The sequence below is a fragment of the Xenopus tropicalis genome, chromosome 3, assembly GCF_000004195.4.
Source record: "Xenopus tropicalis strain Nigerian chromosome 3, UCB_Xtro_10.0, whole genome shotgun sequence".
Classification (NCBI taxonomy): domain Eukaryota; kingdom Metazoa; phylum Chordata; class Amphibia; order Anura; family Pipidae; genus Xenopus; species Xenopus tropicalis.
In genome coordinates, this window is record NC_030679.2 from 115,310,676 (window position 1) to 115,331,056 (window position 20,381).

Genomic DNA, 20,381 nt, shown 5'->3' on the forward strand with positions numbered 1-20,381 from the left:
AGGGTGCCACAGCCATGTGACCTGTGCTTTGATAAACTTCAGTCACACTTTACTGCTGAGCTGCAAGTTGGAGTGATATCATATCACCCCCCTCCCAGCAGCCGATCAGCAGAACAATGGGAAGGGAGCAAGATAGCAGCTCCCAGTAGATATCAGAATAGCACAATAGTAAGAAATCCAAGTCTGGCTTGGGACTCCTCCAGTTACATGGGAGTAGGAGAAACAATAGGTTGCCTGAAAGTAGTTCTAATGTGTAGTGCTGGCTCCTTCTGAAAGCTCAGACTCAGGCACAATGCAACAAAATTACAGGATTATATTAACAATATCCAACAGCAAAAAAAATCCAGTAGCACACTGAAGTTGCAAACCGTGTAAAAAAGTTTTTATTTGCCCAAGTACATACAAAAAACAAGAGCAAAGTTTCGGGCCCCTCCGGACCCTTTCTCAAGCTATATTAACAATATCATCCTGCACATGCACAATAAAGCACCATCAAACTCACAGTATATGTATTGGATTTAAGGAGCACCAGGGCAAAGGATTAGCCTCAAGGGGTTTGCAACTGCAGGTATAGGATCCCTTATCCAGAAAACTTTTAACCTGAAAGATCTGAATTACAGGATGCCCATCTTATAAGCAAATAATTCTAATATTTACTTGATGGTAACTAAGCTGCATGAATCTATGTTGGTGGCAGTCCTATTGGGTTTATTTCAGTGATAAAATGTTAAATCATGTTTTGTTCACTTAAGGCAGGGTGATCCAAATTATGAAATTTTTCCTTATATGGAAGACCCCAGGTCCCAAGTATTCTGGGTAATCAATCCTATACATATACTACTCTAATTAATACATCTTAGCGCAAATCATTTACCTACATACTTACATTAATATTTATGTGTGAGCTGCCATTGAAGTAACTATATTGAAGTATCCTCTATACTGTAGACATCAGTAAAATAGTACCATCGAGTTCCCATAAACACATGGTGATGATCTGTGGGTATTTATGGAGAATACTTAAATTGAGACAAACAGTTAAAACCATGGCAGTCTGCTCCAGATTCTGTCAGGTGAAAGTTGTCATGGCGAAGAGTTTATGTAGCTGTGGAATTAAACACAGTGCTATATGGGGAGACCTATGCAACGCCATACTTTTTCCATCTTTTTCTTTTGCTTAAAAAGTTATAAAAGAATGATAAATGTGGGATACAGTTCGAAAAATCATGTTTTTTTTTTAATGTGACTGTTTTTTACAGCTCATATTTGAATTTACAATTAGAATTTTGAGTGGTAGCGGGGGGATAAATGGAATGTATTGTGTTTGTGTTGCCTGATGTGTATAAAGACGAGCACTGTTCCTCGCTTGGTACAGGTCATAGCACCTAGATGATAAATTCTTATACACTTTACTCTGGGAATTATTATCCCTTTGCAATACAAGTAATGTTATAAATGTAAGAAAACGCTATTCTTACTATTCTTCTACTGTTATTAACATAACCCATGCTGTATAAACACCTTGCAGCCACAGTTACATCATGCAAAATCTGCATTCATCATTCCCAGGTATATGAGCATAATATTGTGCAAAAAGTCCTCCTATTGCTTTTTGCCGCCTTCCTGTTTATGAAGTGAGTTAAACACTCCAGTGGTTCCATACTGAGACTTTTCCTTTGTAAAGGGAGTTGTTGTTAAAGGGTAATCTGCTTTTATTTTTATTTCGGTGTACATACAAGAAACCACACTCCACTTTACTGTCTATTGTGTGCCTTAAGAAAATGGCTATGCTGACTGTATGCGAAGCTCCTATGCAGATGAACCATTTTATCTTCATTTTAAGGTCAAGTAAATGAAATTCTCTACATGTTTATCGCCCACCGTGAGGCTAGCTTCCTACGAGTGGGACTTGTAGTGGCAACAAAGTACACTGGTTACTTGGTAAGTTCACATTAATGCCCACAAGACCAAAAATTAGTTTTAAAAGAAATTCAGTTCTATGTGATTGCATCTTACTTTCTTCTAGCAGTCATCCAATTTCCTAACCAATATAACAGGTGATAGCATTCAGTGAACCTTTGGAGATAACTAAGATGTCAAGAATAACGTTATCATGTAAAGGTACTTTAAGGGGCATATTCATCAAAGCGTGAGATCCCTGTGGGATTTTTAGAAGCATATTTATCAAACGGTGGACTCTTAACTTTCACCCATTGATAAATACACTTCTAATACTCCCATAGAGAGTTAGGGAATTTTTCTGTGGTTTGTTTCTGATTTGTTAACCATGATTAAGTTTGATCATAGAAATTACACTTGAACATTTGCAGTAATTCGGGGTTTTATTTGACTTTACAAGAAACAAAACTATTGAATATTTGGTTCCTAAAATTGCATTATTCTGTTTCCATTGATTTCAGAGATACATTGGTGAATCATTTATAAAGCAAGGGAAACTGGATTAGCTCACATTAGCCTTATTGTACACGCACCTCATTCCTTGGATACTTGTGCCCCTGAATTTATAAACTGACTGTGCCTAGGACAAAAGGTGTTCTGTTTGTGTAATACTGGGGTTTGCACTGAATTTGCTGGTCCATCTTTTTGCCGTTGGTGGTTGGTGCTGTCCATTAGTGATGTGCGGTTTGACCTGCAACCTTGGGCCCTGTGGGTTTAACCTTCAGGTCAGGCAGGTTAGGGTTGAAATTTAGGTGAGCGCTGTGGGATTGGGTTGAGGCTGGGGAAGTACACTTTTCCTCTACTCCCGAAGATTTCCTGTTTTGGAACCTAAGATGCATGCAGAAGTAGCATACAGAGCAGAAAGACACGGGTATGGGTTGGGTCCGGGTCCTATAATGGCAACATTTTTCACATTAGGTATAGGTTAAGGTTTTGTTGCTTTGGGTTGGTAAGGGATTGAGTTTTTATTGACTCAAACATCTTAATTGCCCATACCTCCAGTGATGCCAAGTAAAGCCCCTAAGCCATTGTTTTGTCTTCAGGTTATAACTGTAGGGTAAGGGTGACTGGAGAGATGAAGAAGGAAATAAGGATCATGGGAGAGGGACAATACAATGGCTTCTATATACAAAGCAGTTTCCAAGAGGAAACATTTTTTCTAGAAGTAAGAGAAAAGACAAATATAATGATTCACATTTCTCATTATTTTTTGGCTATAGAAATACAGAGAGAATTCAACCCATTGTGCACTATTGGTTTATATTTGTCAGTACGTTATAAGCACCAATTGTTATGGCTAACATACTAGACTGATTCCAGTGATGTCAGACTGGTCATTATGTAATAAGCAAAGGGTTACAGTTATCATCAGTTGCGCTTTTTTGCCAACTTATGTATTTTTGTCTACATTATGTAATAAAACATTTTCCCTGGTTATAATTCCCCTACTATTCAATGGATAAAAATTGGGCACTCCTTCCCATTCCAAACTAAATAATATATTTTGAATATTTGTGTGTAGAGACCTGAACATGACTTTGTATAGGGAAACAAATGGGCAGATTTATGAAAATTAGAACTGGGGAATATTTTATCGATTCCTAGAAATCTGAATTCTTTTACAGTAAATTCTCCGATCAGGGGAAGTGTTTTAACAAGTTGGGACATTTATTGAAAGGCTTTTGGCTTATTTAAAATGGCCGATTGATCAGAGGTGGGGGGGGGGGGGCATAATGAACAGCAGTAACAACTATGCATAAAATAGTTATTGCCTTATTTGGCAAAAGTTTGTTTGGTCCTGGAATTGATCCAAAATCCTTTGTTTTCTGCCAACAAAGATTTCTGATGCTAAGATTCTTGTTCTATTTAATTAGAAACCTATAAAGCCTTAACTGATGACGGATCACACTTGTCTGTTTTTTACACCAAGAGTCTAAAGTAACCTGCTGTATAAACTGCCAGCTCCAGGCTTCAGTAGCTGATTTATGTACAGTATCTCATCCACACAATTTTATTTCATTTTTTTTTTAATCCAGTAAAAATATGTTTAATATGACTTGATATCTGCACACAAGAAAAGCATAGTGCGCACACAAGTGTAACCAATGAAGTGGAAGGTGTCGGCATACTTACTTTAGAGCCACTTACCGGGAATGGGTTTATAAAAACGCTGTACAGGATCCCTCCCCGATAAACCACAAATATCTCTTGCTTGGGTTAGTTCACTTTGTATACCTAGTGGATACTGTTAGCTTCATGTAAATGATGATATTTAAATAAACAGATTGACAAATGTTTGTAGTTGCTCTAAGCTGTTCTCAGTGTGCAGATGTATATTCATTGGCGACAGAAGCTGGCCTTTGTCGTGCTCACTTGATAGAAAGGGGGGAAACGAAACTACCGCAAATGATTTAGCTGACCTTTTTCTCCCTGGATATGTTCTCTTTATTACATATGGATATTCTTGTGACTTTTTGTTGAATGGTTAAAGAAATACTAGAGATTGTAAATTATTTGTATCTTGCATTCACTAAATATAATGGCTTTTACTGTGCACTACACCCTGGGTTGTGTCATCTTTGGAATAAATGTGCCATTCGTGGGCCTTGGAACATCACTAAGTCTCGACCTCTGTAATGTACAGTATTCTCAGTTAGAAAGAGGATTATAAATTGGGGATGTAACAGTGAAACCTGGGAGTGTTCATAATGATGGTAAGTATATGTTATATATTGCTAACTAATATGCACTGCTCTCATCAGATGTTCCTTGTAGTTAACGTATGGCAATTTGTTGACTAAATTAGTAATATCATGCTAATTGTTAATGAGGACTTTACATTTTTTCTACCTTGCTATACTATAAAGATGTGACATTTAATGTAGATATATTTTTATTGTAAGAAGGTAAGAAATGCGGAAGGAAGGTGGTCTTTTCCACTAGAGATTGCAATCTAAGTGGGTTGATAGCTGACACAAGCATCAGGGTAACAAGGCTAAGGCCAGGCAGGGTGATTCTTGGCCTGCAGATAAACAGGCAGAAAATCAGGCCAATATGCTGACATCAGCCTGATGTCTGCACCCAGAGGCATTGTGTTTGCCCAGGTGCTGGCACATAGAGTGGATTTCAGCAACAAAACATGTATATGCATTTTGGTACTGAAATCTACTGCACCCAGGCCAATGTACTTGGGCCATGTGTAACAAGAGTGCATGAAAAGGTAGGCATGCATTTGAGATTGGCTTTTAGGAGGAAAGGGTTGTTTATGGTGGAAAGGTATGAGCTTTTCTACAGACAAGTAAAGGAAAGATATGATTGTTAAAAAAAGCTTTGAGCAGCGGAGAAGCAAGTTGTCCAATACAAGCAGCTGAGTGGGGATAGTTGGGAGATGGGCAGGCCAGTTGGTAGAAAGTTTCAGTAGTGGATGTAGGAAAGGGTGAGGCCATAAATGAGTGGGCTTGTAGTAGTGCATCTTGGCAGTGTTGCTTTGGGAAAAGACCAGTTATGACCGTGGGTCTGATGCTGCTAGAGGAGGAAAGGATCATATGTTGAATGAACAAATTATCCACAGTAATAATAAAGTTGCAGCTCACATTATCAGACTGCTGATGGTATCGCATCCAGCTTGCCAATGTGCGGACATTAATGGCAATAATGGCATTCGCCTGGCACAAGTCAGTACCACGTGGAATCATAGAACTACTGCAACAACCAGGGTTCCCTAGAGTCTATGCTTTCACTTGGGAGCTCAGTGTTGCTTCCATGTTTGTGTGTTGCAGTTGGATTCAGAAAGGAGCCCTCTGGTTTTGCAGGTCTTTCCTTTGTTGAACTATAGTTTTTCTTTTAGTTCTATCCTCGCACTTTTGGGTTAATTTTCCTTACGGCCCCTTTGCATAAGTCTGCCCTAGGAAAAGTAAAGAAAAACATTTTCCTACGTAATCCTGCTCCATTTACGTTAAGGTGCTTAAACAGGCAGGTATTTTATTGCTTGAATCCACATATGGAGTGGCTGGTTGGTGACACATACACAAAATCTATACCATGTTTATTACTTGTTCTTATTTACATACAGGGAGCACCTTTGAGTCTGGTGCCTGCTGCTGCAACTTGGCTGTGGAGCTGGATGCAGTTATAGTGCAGATTTCTGGAACATGGGAAGTTACACATTCAGCAGAAATATTAAGGGTAAAGTCTGATTCTCAGTATGATAATTATATGATAAAGCAAATTGTCAACTGTGCCAACTGCTTATTCTAAACAAGAGGTACAAAGCACCATATCTTTGCACTTATTTTTTGCTATTTATTTTATTGGCCGGAGCTCTGATCCAACAGGCCAAAGTACAGCATCCAGTCATACAGATGGAATCATTAAACAAGAAATGTGCTCACAACCCCACTGGCCTCAGTGGACAATGGAGTGCATGTAGGGGCACCTACAGGTACAACACTCATCCCGAGCCGGGCACTAAGCGCTTGTGCAAGGGAGGCGTTACAGCAGGCCTAGACAGGCAATCTGCACATTCTGGCAAATACCGGAGGCGCTGCTGTAAGATGCCATAGACAGTCACTATTTAGTGAGCACAAGGCACTCCCTATGGATATGGTGCATAATACAGCACTCAAACACTATGCGTTTTAGGGGTAGTGAATGGTTTAGCCTTTAGACTCTTGGGCAGATGCAAGTTATGCCACAGCTTTGCTGGAATTCCCACGGGAAAAGAGTCTGGCTGCCCCTGCACCCATCAATTAATGTATATTTGCCATTTTTAACCAAACATGATAGTTAAAAGAAAAACAAATTAAACAAATTGCTTTATTTTAGTACCACTTTCAGATCTTACAATGAGAGATCTTCTTCCCTGAAGAACCATGGAACAAAACAAATATTGCAGTTAATTCATTTGCTGTTTCTCATTGCAAAAACTTTAGCTTCCCACTCAGTGACTCCCTGGTATTGTCGGGTTGCACTAATCCCATGACATAAGAATGGCCCAATGCTGTATGGACTCCCAACCCTAACTTACGTATTCTGATCTGAGCAGAATCCATTGCATCGAATTACCTTCAGTTGGCAAGTGGGTTAACACTTAATGCGTTGACCATGGTTGGCTCCATGCATTTTACCCCCCAAGGTTATATATAACCCACAAATCTATGCCAGTGACACTTCTGTTATGATCTATGCCACTTACCTTTAAAGCTAGGGATCCAGTTCTAGAACACTAAAGATTTGGCTAAATCCATATCCTGAATTCAATGTATCCCTTTTAAATACAGCTTATATGGCCATTATGGTAAAAGCCTGCAAACTGAGAATGGGTATAAACTCCTCCAATGCTCTATACAAAAGCTTTTCAAAAACAATGGGGGAATGGGCTGACAGCTGCGTCCACAACTCAATGGGCGGGTAATGGACTTACTTCCAGGGTATGTTCAAGTTTGTCAGCTGTAGGTCAACAAATCCTTTCACTGTTATATGTACAGGGCCTTGGACCAGCACACAGAGCCTTGGATCGCTTATGGGAAGGGACTATTAGCTGTCCGTCCCCGGTGCAAACAATCTGCATATTGCTAAAATGACCTACCGTAATCCTTTATGGCACATGAGATTTTAAAACTTTCAACTGCAAATACAGGTATCGGACCCCTTATCCGGAAACCCATTATCCAGAAAGCTCCGAATTACGGAAAGCCCGTCTCCCATAGACTCCATTATAATCAAATAATTCAGAATTGTAAAACTGATTTCCTTTTTCTATGTAGAAATAAAACGGTACCATGGAATTGATCCCAACTAAGATATAAATAATCCTTATTGGATGCAAAACAATCCTATTGGGTTTAATTAATGTTTTATTGATTTTTTAGTAGACTTAAGGTGTTGAGATCCAAATTACAGAAAGACCCCTTATCCGGAATACCCTTGGTCCCGAGCATTCTGGATAATGGGTCCTATACCTGTACTTGTTTCTGTTCAATTGTAAATACTCAAAAATAGGGCAGATTTTTTAGAGTTATTTACAGACATCTGGCACCCCGACAATGCAGTACACATGATTCCAGTTCAGTTCAAAGGGAGGCTAACGGGTAGAATCATATAAATAGCTTTGGGTTAGGGCACAGGGCAGTATTGCCACCGCTACTCCCCAAAATCCAGACATACCCAAAGTTCCACTGGCAAAACTCTTCCTCCCCTGCTTTGAATGAGTGGTCCAACAGCCCAGGATAGAAGTGTGCCTGCACATACCCATACATCACATACCCTGCACGGTGGGCTGGCTCTCTGTACCCACCTTCCTTGGGACTGGTGAGAATTGCGCACCATTCCCTATAATTAACATAAACATGTTACCCATGCTACATTCTCCTGCTGTAACTGTGCAACACTGCTGTCAGACTGCATATAGTTTGAGGGCTGAACTGGTCTCCTTGGAGGTATTAGTAAGTTAATATACAGTCAACAAAACTTAAATTCATTGTGGTTACCAAGGCAAGAGACAAATTGTAAGAGGCAAATTTTTACAACTGGTTAGACTTTTGCAAATAATTGTACCGATATGCATACATATGGCACCCAAACCAATCCTTCAGCCTGACATTTCTGCATTTTATATGCAGTATTATCTACTCTACAGTGGGATCACTGTGCATTAACTCCACTGGGCAACAGGCACCTCCTATTGGCCCTGCATTAAAATACTGGTCAACCTACAGAACTGAAACTCATTTCTAAACGCTACAGCTGGGAAAAAAGACATGAAATGTGAGGAACTGAAAGAAAATGGTGATTTTGTGCATTTGGATGAGCTGCTTGGTTAATATTCCCACAGACAGAAAGGGATCAGCATTGCTTCTTAGGAGAGACATTGGACTTGTTGACTTACATACTCGCTGCACTCTTTAAAGTGGATGTTAACACTCCTGCTCCAAGCTTACTGAGCCCCACAATGATTTAACCCTTGGCGGAACAGTTGTATGAAGCTTGTACACCCCTCTAAGCTTGCCTGCCGGCTACATGACAGCGCTCGTATTGCTCCCTCAGTCTGCAGTTCCACATATGTTAAGATGCTTATTTAGCCACATGAAGCCATGATTCAAATCTACTGTTCTAGCCAACATGTATGGACTGCTCTGCTGTATGTATATTTACACACTTACAGCCCTGAGATAGCAGAAGCAATTCAGTAATATGTTGCTTTTGGCAGTTTCCCTTTATAGGTGTGGTGCTATAGGGTTTACTTACACCTAAAAAATGTGCTTCATTATAATAAAGTTTAGGGGATTTTGGTAAACACTGCACTTCCTTTCTTGCAATAGCAGCAGCCCATCCTTGCTTTATGGCAGTGATTCAAGATACACACACTAAGTATCTGTGGAAAAACATCCCAACAGACATGGCAGGATGAATTCACCCTAATCTGAAATGCTTGTTTATATTAAATGGGTAGTTCACCTTTAAATTAACTTTTAGTATGATGCAGACAGTGATATTCTGAGACAATTTGTAACTGGTCTTCATTTTTTTCAGTTTATTTCTGCTGCTATTCGGTTGCTATTTACCCCAGCAACCGAATAGCAGCAGTGGTTTGAATGAGAGACTGGAATATTATCAGGAGAGGGGCTAAACAGAAAGATATAAAAAGTAGCAGTAACAATTAAATTGTAGCCTCGCAGAGTAATCATTTTGGCTGTCGGGGTCAGTGACCCCCATTTGAAAAGAGGTATAAGAGGAAGACAAATAATTCAAAAACTTTAAGAAATAATGAAAACCAATTGCAAAGCTGCTAGAAATACGATATTCTAAAACACACAAAGTTAGCTTAAAGGTAAGCCACCCCTTTAACTGCACTCCTCCTTGGATATGCCTGTGGCTGATAAATATGGGGCAGAATGCTTAGCTGAGGCACAGCAAAGAAACCTATTCAATTTTTAACATAGATAAACAGAACATAGTTTTCATGTGACAGAAGATAACACAGTGGAACTAAAGTCTAACGGCCCTACTATATATGACAACTACCATGCCAACACACTTGCACACTCCCAATGGCAGTGACATCAAGACCAAAGGGAGGAGTGGTCAGAAGGACAGGGGTGTGGCTTGGGGTGGAATGAACCACTGGAGCACCAAGAGGGGGTTAAGAGACAAATAAACAAGCCTGTACCACTGTGCATACAAACCACTACTGCTGACACTTTTCTGTTCTCCCTGTTCCATTCCAATATATAAATAATACTTAATAATAAGATCTAGTATTTCCTAAAAGAACCAACATAAAATAGAGTGAGTTCATAAAAATGAAAGAAGGATAATTCTGTGAGTGATTCATGGGTAAAGCCATAAGAACAACTTAGGTTTTCTCCCCAATGCTGAGACAGTAGACAGAGAGCTGAAGGCAACCTGGGAGGCTGGGCACCCATCCCTCCTGAAATATTATAGATAAAATAAAACTTCTGAGTCAGCCTGGTTCAAATTCATCAGCCAGGACGTAATGTAGTGAAGTGGAGTCATATGGCACCAAAAAATGTAAAGTGACTTCTGCACCTGCTCTTGTAAACCAAAGGTCAGTTATCCACCTCCCAGCATCAGCCTCCTGGATTGAGCAGTTTGTGGGAGCCCTGCAGGATGCTAGGGGAGAAACCAGATGTTCTCTGTGTCATTTGTTCCAGTGACTGGACTGTATTCGTGTGTGGGCTCAGAGAAGCGGAGGCATTTGTCCGACCCTCAATGGAAAATATGTCCTCTGAATCTCCCTGTGTTTTAAAGTAGACTATATAAAATACTGGCAAAACAATTCCAACCAGAAGCATAATAACAACGGCATTCCACCACCGAAGCCCCCAGTCTGCCCCTGAACTGTGCTGCTTCTGCCCCTGGATATGTGTGGATAAGTGGTGGGGAGAATCCAAGGCAAAAGACTCGTTGAACAGGTCGTGGGTTTGAGCTGCTGCTTCAATGTTCTGATCAATCTCCTTAAAATAAACAGTGAAGTCCCCACTTCCCGGGGAGGGTAAGGACTTCTGGTCAGGCTCAGGTAGAGCACTCGCATTCCCAGGCGTATGCTGGGGAGCATTCAGCTCATCGCCTCTTTCTGTTAAGAGCCCATGAACCTTGACGGGGATCTTGATTGTCTTTAAAGCATAGATATCCTGGTCTGTGATTAGATTGTTCACTCTCTTGATATCGGCGACCTGCAAGAGTAGTCACAAACATGTAATAAACAGGACCCCCATTCGATAACATGAACTCGGGGGGGGAACTTGGGGGAGGGGGAAACTACAGTCTATAGCCAATCAAAGCACTGGAACAACTAATATATGAGCTGTCACCTCAAACAGGGACTGTGTTGTGTCTATATATGAAACTTTGGGTTATATTATAATAAAGTAAGTATGTATGTATGTATGTATAACCTTATTTATAAAGCACGACAAGGATGTGCAGCTCTGTATAACCTTATAATGTAAAACAATACACACAGGGAGAACAAACATTATAATAAATATACACAGATTAGGTGTCCTGCGGTATGAGATACAGAAGGAAGAGGCTCCCTGTCCCCTAGAGCTTGCAATCTAAGTAACTGAAAAACATACAGGCACTAATTGTAAACAAATATCTATTGCCCTTCAAACAGGTGCCTGCTGATTGGTTACCTTGGGATACAAGACCAGATGCAAACATTGTGACGTTTAAGTGCCCTGACAGATGCTTTATTTCTCATGGGAAATCTCCTCTACAGAGGGTGATAAAGCGCCTGATAATACCTGGCCCTGCGGATTCACTGAAACTGCTGCACCCAAAACACTTTACCTGGCATTGGTGCATGTAATCTAATGGAAATGCCTTCTTTGGCATTTTTGCACGATAATCTAGGATCTCTGAGTGTAAAGTGTTTTACATTCGCTGATTAAAATGAATGCAGATAGGCAAGAATTTTTGGGTGCGTTATTGCCTGCAGGAGAGGCGATTTCCTGTCTGCCATAGCAGGAGCTGAAGCATTTTAGCATATGGCAGCAACAAATGAACTCATACACCTCCTAATCGCAAGTGAGACTAGGGAATTATAACTTCCCCTCTCTAATCTTCATATGTGCCCCATTACCTGAATGGCAGGTTTAGTGGGAGCAAACACAAAGGGAATCCATGGCATAGTGAGTACAACCCTATCATGTCAGGGCATGTATAGTGGGGAATTACAGTGTATTTGCATGTACAGCACTGGGATGCCAGGCCCTGCTGTGGGTCACTTATACGTGTATTATGGCTCAGGTAACAGGAGCACTTACATTTTTTCTGCAGTTTGGACAGACCTAGCAAACCATTCTGCCCTATGTTTCTAACACCAATCCATTCCCTGATGCCTGGGACAGTGGGTTACAGGTTAGACTGTGGTAGAATGGTAGTGAGTAGAGGGGGCACAAAAAGGCAACAGTAAAGGCTATAGATCTAAGAAATAAAAAAAACTATACAATTAAACCTTTCACATCAAAACCTACAAAGTAGCAAAGGGTTCTGAGCTGAAAGAATCTCATTCTCACCTTGCAGCCATACTGTAGTGCCAGTTTGTTGAGGTTATCGTCTTCTGTGATGGCGCGTTCTAGGAGAATGACATCACCGACCTTTTCACGTGACCCATTAACCCGCTGCTGTTCACCTCCCCGTGCTCGTAACTCCGTGACATCAAATTCTTCTTCCGAAGAGCTGTCTGCCTCGGCATTCCCATTGCTGAATGTGTAAACATGGCTGCCAAGCGAAGAGTGGACTGAACTGGGGGGCTGGAAGGAGTGTGTGCGCCCTTCCCTAAGACGCATTGTCAGTTTGTCACTAAAAAGAGACAGACAGAATACAAATATATATGAATGACTATAACTGAGAATGGGAAAAAGTTTCAAAATACCCACTTTAAGATGGTTATAGCTGCTGGGAGATGCAGACTGTATACTGTCTTCCAGTAAAACTGGCCCATCAATCTTTGCATGAGTGAGGCTCTTACTTGACAAATGTGAATGCCCATCATGTGATACAATTGGGCAGTTAGAGCTCATTTTAAACAAAAATCTGATAAGCCTTAATGATGTGGCACACCCATCAGCCAGGACTGAACTTCTATATTGTACAATATAAATTATAATAACAAAGTACAATTACTCCAAGAGCACTTCTAAGCCATTTCTATTATTTTTTTCAAGATATTAGCAGTTATACATGTATGTTATGTATGTAATTTGCGGCAACAGCACCACCTGCTGATCATTTGGCCAACTGGCTACTCTCAGAAGAAAATGAAGTTAGGAAAGTCTTGTGCTGTTGGCTCTGCTTACAACTGACCAGTGAAATGAGCCTTCTCTGATCATTAACTTGTTTCTCTTTTCCCACCAATTACATATTCTCCTGACTGTAGCCAGCTGGGCAAAATGAACAGCAGCCGGTGATCTCTTTATAACAGCAGTGTAAAAACTGCTAATATCTTAAAAACTACAATGAATAGAATAGAGTAGAGAAGCATACTGAGTAATGCTGCACAAACTGAGGGTTCTGAGGGGTTACATTTACTAAGAGATGTAGGACAGCTGGAAAAGTGCAGGCTGCCCAATAGTTTTAGATTGCAAGCTCTTTTGGGCAAGGCCCTTTTTTCCTCTTGTATTGATGATTGGTTGTTTTACTGTATTGGTGTAGAATATGTTGGCAATTTATAAATACACGTTAATAATGAAAATAGTGCAATGTACAACAGGAGTACAACTTTAGCTACAGAATATGCTTCCATGTGAAATCAGTCACTGTTCAGTGCAAGTGTTATGTGGCTCTCTGGCCTAAGTGTATGGCCCTGGGGATGCAGTGCAGTGAAACGAATATCAGTGTGTGACTGGAGGATTGGAGCTCCTAGCCAAGGGCAGCTAGGGGCAAGTAACAATTTGACAGAAACAAAAGAGAATCCCCCCAATACTGGAGCTACACCAAGGCCAAGGTTATGGATCGTATCCGTTATTCATGCCATATACAAAAGCAAAAGGTGTTTAAAAACATATACACAATACAAAACTAACTTAAAACAGAAAAGGTAAAAAGAGGGGCTTTAGATGAAAAAAGTACCTGGGTACATGAAGCAATGGTCACATCAGCATGAAAGCAAATAACAAGACTGCAAATAGTTTATTATCTGAAACATGCCAGCGTGATGGCAAAATGGAGCCTTTTTTGTGCCTGGGACTCCAATCTCGAGGGCAGTTTGGGGAGATTCATTGGGGGTCCCATTCAGCACTCACTCCCATGGGTGTTATAGAGCTAACAACAACAACCCCAACCATGACCCCTAACCTCATAGTTTAAATCTTCCATCCCCTTTACCAGTTTAGTTGCAGTCTCTGCACTCTCTCCAGCTCATTAATATCCTTCTTAAGGACTGGAGCCCAAAACTGCACTGCATACTCAAGGTGAGGCCTTACCAGGGACCTATAAAGGGGCAAAAATATGTTCTCATCCCTTGAGTCAATGCCCTTTTTTATGCAAGACAGCCCTTTATTTGCTTTAGTAGCCACAGAATGACACTGCCTGGAATTAGACAACTTGTTATCTACAAAAGTCCCCACATCCTTCTCCATTAAGGATACACCCAACAAACTACTATTTAATGTATAACTTTTTTTTATAACATTTATATTATTTCTACCATAGTGCATAACTTTGCACTTTTCAACATTAAACCTCATTTTCCATTTTGCTGCCCAGTTTTCCAATTTTGTCAAATCGCTCTGCAAAGCGGCAGCATCCTGCATGGAACTTATAGTTTTGCTCAATTTAGTGTCATCAGCAAAAATAGAAACAGTCCTTTCTATGCCCACCTCCAGGTCATTAATAAAATAGTTAAAAAAAGCAAAGGACCAAGGACTGACCCCTGCGGTACTCCACTAACCACACTGGCCCAATTAGAAAATGTTCCATTTACCACCACTCTTTGTAATCTATCCTTCAGCCAGTTCTCTATCCGAGTACAAATATTATGTTGTAGGGACCCATAGGTATTAGAGTCCCTATGGCTTTAAATCCCTACTTCCTAGTGCTGTTGCTGGGCAAAGCACCATGTATCTAGTTTATACTATATTGTGCCTTATTGGTTTACTAAGGATGACCACTCCCCTTGTAGACTGATAAAGTGTCTAGCAAGGAGGGGTGGCCTTCTCTTTGGCTGCCTTCTGACTCTCAGGAACATCTCCATCGAGCCTGGGATCAGACTTGGCCCCAGTAAAAGCCAATTGCCCTAGAGTAGCCCTTTGGTGCCCTAGTGAAAGTCGGGGACAGGGCCCCGTGAATGAGGTGAAGTTAGCAGAAGGATAGATCCTGTAATAGCACACTCTATATAGTGTGAGATAGTCAGGGCTATCTAGCATGAGCAGCACTCGCTCCACCATAGGAGATCTTAAAAGGGTTTAGCAATACCCAGGCTCTGTTTGCCTTACTGAAGGGACCGCAGTCAGACATAGGTATCAGGCAGTATCTTCCCCTGATCCACCGTTGCTGTAGGGATCCGGCCCAGTACCAAGTGATCATCCTTTTGCCTATATCTCCTTATCTACCTCCACTGCGGTGTTACTCTGCCCTGCATAACTACAACTGTTATTAACTGCTGTAACATCTACTTCAGTATTGTGAGTATTACCATGCATCAACCCTGTCTGTAACAATAAATGTTTAATAGTTGATCAGCAAAGAACCTTCTGGCGTCCTATTTACTATCACTACACCATACAGCATCAGGGAGGTGTAGTTCAACACCATCCTCATCTCCAAAATAGCTCCTAAAGGTCATCTCCCACCTAGCAAACAGGTGTTACAATGTTCTAGGCCAATATCCCTCAATTTTACCATTAACTATCTGTGCAGTACTGTATCAAACAGGACTGACCTGTTCACACAGTGCGGTGCTGTATCAGTAGGGCAGGTTTCCAAACTGCTGGACTGCCCCAAAGAGGAACCTGGAGCACTGGACAGGGGGCCCAGCCCTAGATTTGGGTGGCACTGATTTGCTCTCCTGGATACTCTGGAAACAGACGAAGATTACCATTATTACAATATCTATACTGCTGCCTTGTTATAAGCTAAGGGTGCCGAACTAAAATTAAAAGGTCTGAACATACTAGCTGATTTGTTATGCTGTATGGCAATGGGCACTACACTGGGTGCCGAATATGTGGATTCATTGGGAGAGAAACAGTGGCACCTACATGATTAATGAATAAGGCAGCCCTACAGTAATAGCCAAAAAAGATTTATAAGAGTATTTATAAGAGAATAACCTAGATGTACACTGTACACATAAGTCTATTTCCCCATTCGTCCATGTCTGTTCCGCACACAGGAAGCATCAGACCAGGCTGGCAAAATTTGGCACCGTCCATCAGGCCTGGTTATATGGCACAATAAATCAAACCATGTTACACAAACAGGCTGCGCCCAATGGACGTTACACAGATTGTGAGCAAGTCTGCCCTTTCCCCTTAACCTGAACACAAAGTTCATTCTTGTGTAATATCAATAAAGACAAAGTTTAAAACTATATGCAAAGTTGTTTAAACCTAATTAAATCATATATGACTTATGCTGAACATGTATTTTGTCTATTTACTGCCACAAATCACCTTCCCTCTCCCTGCAATAAGTCCAGATAGTTTAATGAGCGCTGTACAAACAGGGCCATTCCTTCAACCCTTGGTGGTGACGGTTTTGTTTTACAGATAAACAGAAATTCATTAAGCACAGTGGTGACCTGTGCACTGTTAACCTGATAAACTACCTTCTTCTCCCACATTTGCTTGTAAGGAACAGGAAGCTGGAAACTAAAATTACTTTCAATTTCTCTATTTGCCCTGTTTAGATCAAGAATAAAACATAGGCAAAAAGTATGTTCAGAACAAGTAGGAAATCACTTGTGGGGCTTTATTGTTCATAACTACAGAAACACATTGACTCTGCTCAGATCATAGGTTAGGTACTTACTGACATGGGCGCTGCTAATGGAAACATCACGATACTCTGCCTCACATAGCAAACACAGCTCCCACCTGACCGAGCAAATGATTTCATGTGCTTTCTAAGTCAACACTGCTACACACATTCTAGTCAGATCTGAGGTTACTATAGGCTGTTACTCTCTGTCTGACTAGAACCAGACACTTGTGGAAAGGGCCCATACTCCCAAACTGACAAATGGATTTAGGGGCAATTAAAAGAAAATTGTCAGACAACAATGAAACAATAACGCTGAGCTCCAAAGTAAATGAAGCCATTCCAAAGCAAATAAAATAGTGACTCTGTGGCAGTGAGATGGAACGATGCAAAGAGGCCAAGTGATAATGCTAGGGTAATACCCAGACCCAAAGTACCAATGCAAAGAGGCCAAGTGAGTAATAATGCTAGGGTAATACCCAGACCCAAAGGAACAATGCAAAGAGGCCAAGTGAGTAATAATGCTAGGGTAATACCCAGACCCAAAGTACCAATGCAAAGAGGCCAAGTGAGTGATAATGCTAGGGTAATACCCAGACCCAAAGTACCAATGCGCAAAGAGGCCAAGTGAGTGATAATGCTAGGGTAATACCCAGACCCAAAGGAACAATGCAAAGAGGCCAAGTGAGTAATAATGCTAGGGTAATACCCAGACCCAAAGTACCAATGCAAAGAGGCCAAGTGAGTGATAATGCTAGGGTAATACCCAGACCCAAAGTACCAATGCGCAAAGAGGCCAAGTGAGTGATAATGCTAGGGTAATACCCAGACCCAAAAGTACCAATGCAAGGAGGCCAAGTGAGTGATAATGCTAGGGTAATACCCAGACCCAAAGGAACAATGCAAAGAGGCCAAGTGAGTGATAATGCTAGGGTAATACCAAGACCCAAAAGTACCAATGCAAAGAGGCCAAGTGAGTGATAATGCTAGGGTAATACCCAGACCTAAAGGAACAATGCAAAGAGGCCAAGTGAGTGATAATGCTAGGGTAATACCCAGACCCAAAGGAACAATGCAAAGAGGCCAAGTGAGTGATAATGCTAGGGTAATACCCAGACCTAAAGGAACAATGCAAAGAGGCCAAGTGAGTGATAATGCTAGGGTAATACCCAGACCTAAAGGAACAATGCAAAGAGGCCAAGTGAGTGATAATGCTAGGGTAATACCCAGACCCAAAGGAACAATGCAAAGAGTCCAAGTGAGTGATAATGCTAGGGTAATACCCAGACCCAAAAGTACCAATGCAAAGAGGCCAAGTGAGTAATAATGCTAGGGTAATACCCAGACCCAAAGGAACAATGCAAAGAGGCCAAGTGAGTAATAATGCTAGGGTAATACCCAGACCCAAAGTACCAATGCAAAGAGGCCAAGTGAGTGATAATGCTAGGGTAATACCCAGACCCAAAGTACCAATGCGCAAAGAGGCCAAGTGAGTGATAATGCTAGGGTAATACCCAGACCCAAAGGAACAATGCAAAGAGGCCAAGTGAGTAATAATGCTAGGGTAATACCCAGACCCAAAGTACCAATGCAAAGAGGCCAAGTGAGTGATAATGCTAGGGTAATACCCAGACCCAAAGTACCAATGCGCAAAGAGGCCAAGTGAGTGATAATGCTAGGGTAATACCCAGACCCAAAAGTACCAATGCAAAGAGGCCAAGTGAGTGATAATGCTAGGGTAATACCCAGACCCAAAAGTACCAATGCAAGGAGGCCAAGTGAGTGATAATGCTAGGGTAATACCCAGACCCAAAGGAACAATGCAAAGAGGCCAAGTGAGTGATAATGCTAGGGTAATACCAAGACCCAAAAGTACCAATGCAAAGAGGCCAAGTGAGTGATAATGCTAGGGTAATACCCAGACCTAAAGGAACAATGCAAAGAGGCCAAGTGAGTGATAATGCTAGGGTAATACCCAGACCTAAAGGAACAATGCAAAGAGGCCAAGTGAGTGATAATGCTAGGGTAATACCCAGACCCAAAGGAACAATGCAAAGAGTCCAAGTGAGTGATAATGCTAGGGTAATACCCAGACCCAAAAGTACCAATGCAAAGAGGCCAAGTGAGTGGTAATGCTAGGGTAATACCCAGATTAACAGCACAGTGCCCAGTGTATAATACTGGCGGCACACAGACTGAACTAGTAGTGCATTTTACAGTACTATACAGTATTATACTATACAGCACTATGTCATTTCAGGCAGACTTCCAGTGTAAGATTGCAAGATAGCTAACCATATAGTTGCCGATTATACTATAGAGCACTATACCAATCTAAGGCAAAGTTGCTGGTGTATTAAAGCCAAACTGCAGGTAACAGTACCATAGCAACACATAGATCCCAAGCACAGCAGTAAGTATATAAAGGCCAATAAGCAGGAATAATAGTACTGTGACCTATGAGCATACAGCAGTAGTGTTAGGGTTACTATTCACTAACAGAACTACACAGACCCGTAGGGCACTAATAATGGAATGGGGCGTGGGTACAATGGGCAAGGTGATGGGCACATCCCTGTCTATCCCAGGGGACTGGCACCAAAGCAGCATTATACACAGTACAGAACAGGACAAGCCTACTGCTTTTCCAATCATTCCCAGTTTCCATAACACATAGTTCCATAGGGTTGAAACACTGTCAATGACTTTCAAACAGCTGCTTTCTAGTAGATGCAGAACTACAACTCCCATGATCCATTGTGCTAGTCGTGCTTCGGCCACTGCTGATGCGGGTACACGTTGAAATATCCCTTGTACGCAGATTGAATTGTACGTTGTCTAACATACCCGTCTGGGGATCATCAGTTATTTCTTTGGTCTCCAGTTCACTTCTTTGGTCACCAGTTCACAAGCGAGTTGCAGGTTTAAGAATTCCCAGCCCTCCGCGGAAATCTCCTCTCAGCTTTCCCACTCCAGTAGCAGCCGCCTCAGCCCAGCTCCCCGGAAGCAGCTCCATTCTACCTACATGGATCGCACAGACACAGCCTACCCTGCTTGCAGCCGCTCCCAGCCAATCAGAGCACGGACCGCTGCCTTGCGATCCAATGGGTAAGCTTTCAGGACGTCCACAGACCGCGGAGAGTGTGCTTTGACGTGTCAGGGAATAGCGCTGTTAGTGTGTGTGAGAGGGAAGCCCTTACATCGTTTCTAGTGGGTTGGCACCCAGATTTAAAGGAAAAACGTCTATCCGTAAGGGGTGTCCAACTTCTCTTACTTTCCACCTGTTGTTGCGCAGCTTGTCATATCCCAGCAGCACTTTAATAAGGCTAAGTGGGATGCTGGGAGCTGGAGAGCAGGTGTCGGGCCGCAGCGATATATGTGTGGCGATTATTACAATACGCTGTAGAATTGTGTGTGTGTGTGTATGGAATGTGTAGCAAGGTTCTGATATAAAAGGCTGTGTGCAAATTGTA

The 20,381-nt window shown here is 41.6% G+C and overlaps 1 protein-coding gene across 2 annotated transcripts; it reads right to left on the reverse strand.

Annotated features, from left to right (window-relative positions):
• Nucleotides 1–8,273: 8,273 nt before the first annotated feature.
• lysmd4 (LysM, putative peptidoglycan-binding, domain containing 4) lies at nucleotides 8,274–20,169 on the reverse strand. Of its 2 annotated transcripts, XM_012959582.3 has the most exons (4): nucleotides 19,756–20,169; nucleotides 15,869–16,003; nucleotides 12,504–12,789; nucleotides 8,274–11,153 (listed from the first exon to the last, which is right to left on the reverse strand). In XM_012959582.3, the coding sequence occupies exons 3-4, from the start codon at nucleotides 12,774–12,776 to the stop codon at nucleotides 10,548–10,550; spliced, it is 879 nt and encodes a 292-aa protein (XP_012815036.1). In that variant the 5' UTR covers nucleotides 12,777–12,789; nucleotides 15,869–16,003; nucleotides 19,756–20,169; the 3' UTR covers nucleotides 8,274–10,547. The 2 variants fall into 2 exon arrangements, with proteins under 2 accessions (XP_012815036.1, XP_002939311.1); XM_002939265.5 differs by lacking the exon at nucleotides 15,869–16,003 and having other exon boundaries at nucleotides 19,756–20,166.
• Between the last annotated feature and the right edge of the window lie 212 nt (nucleotides 20,170–20,381).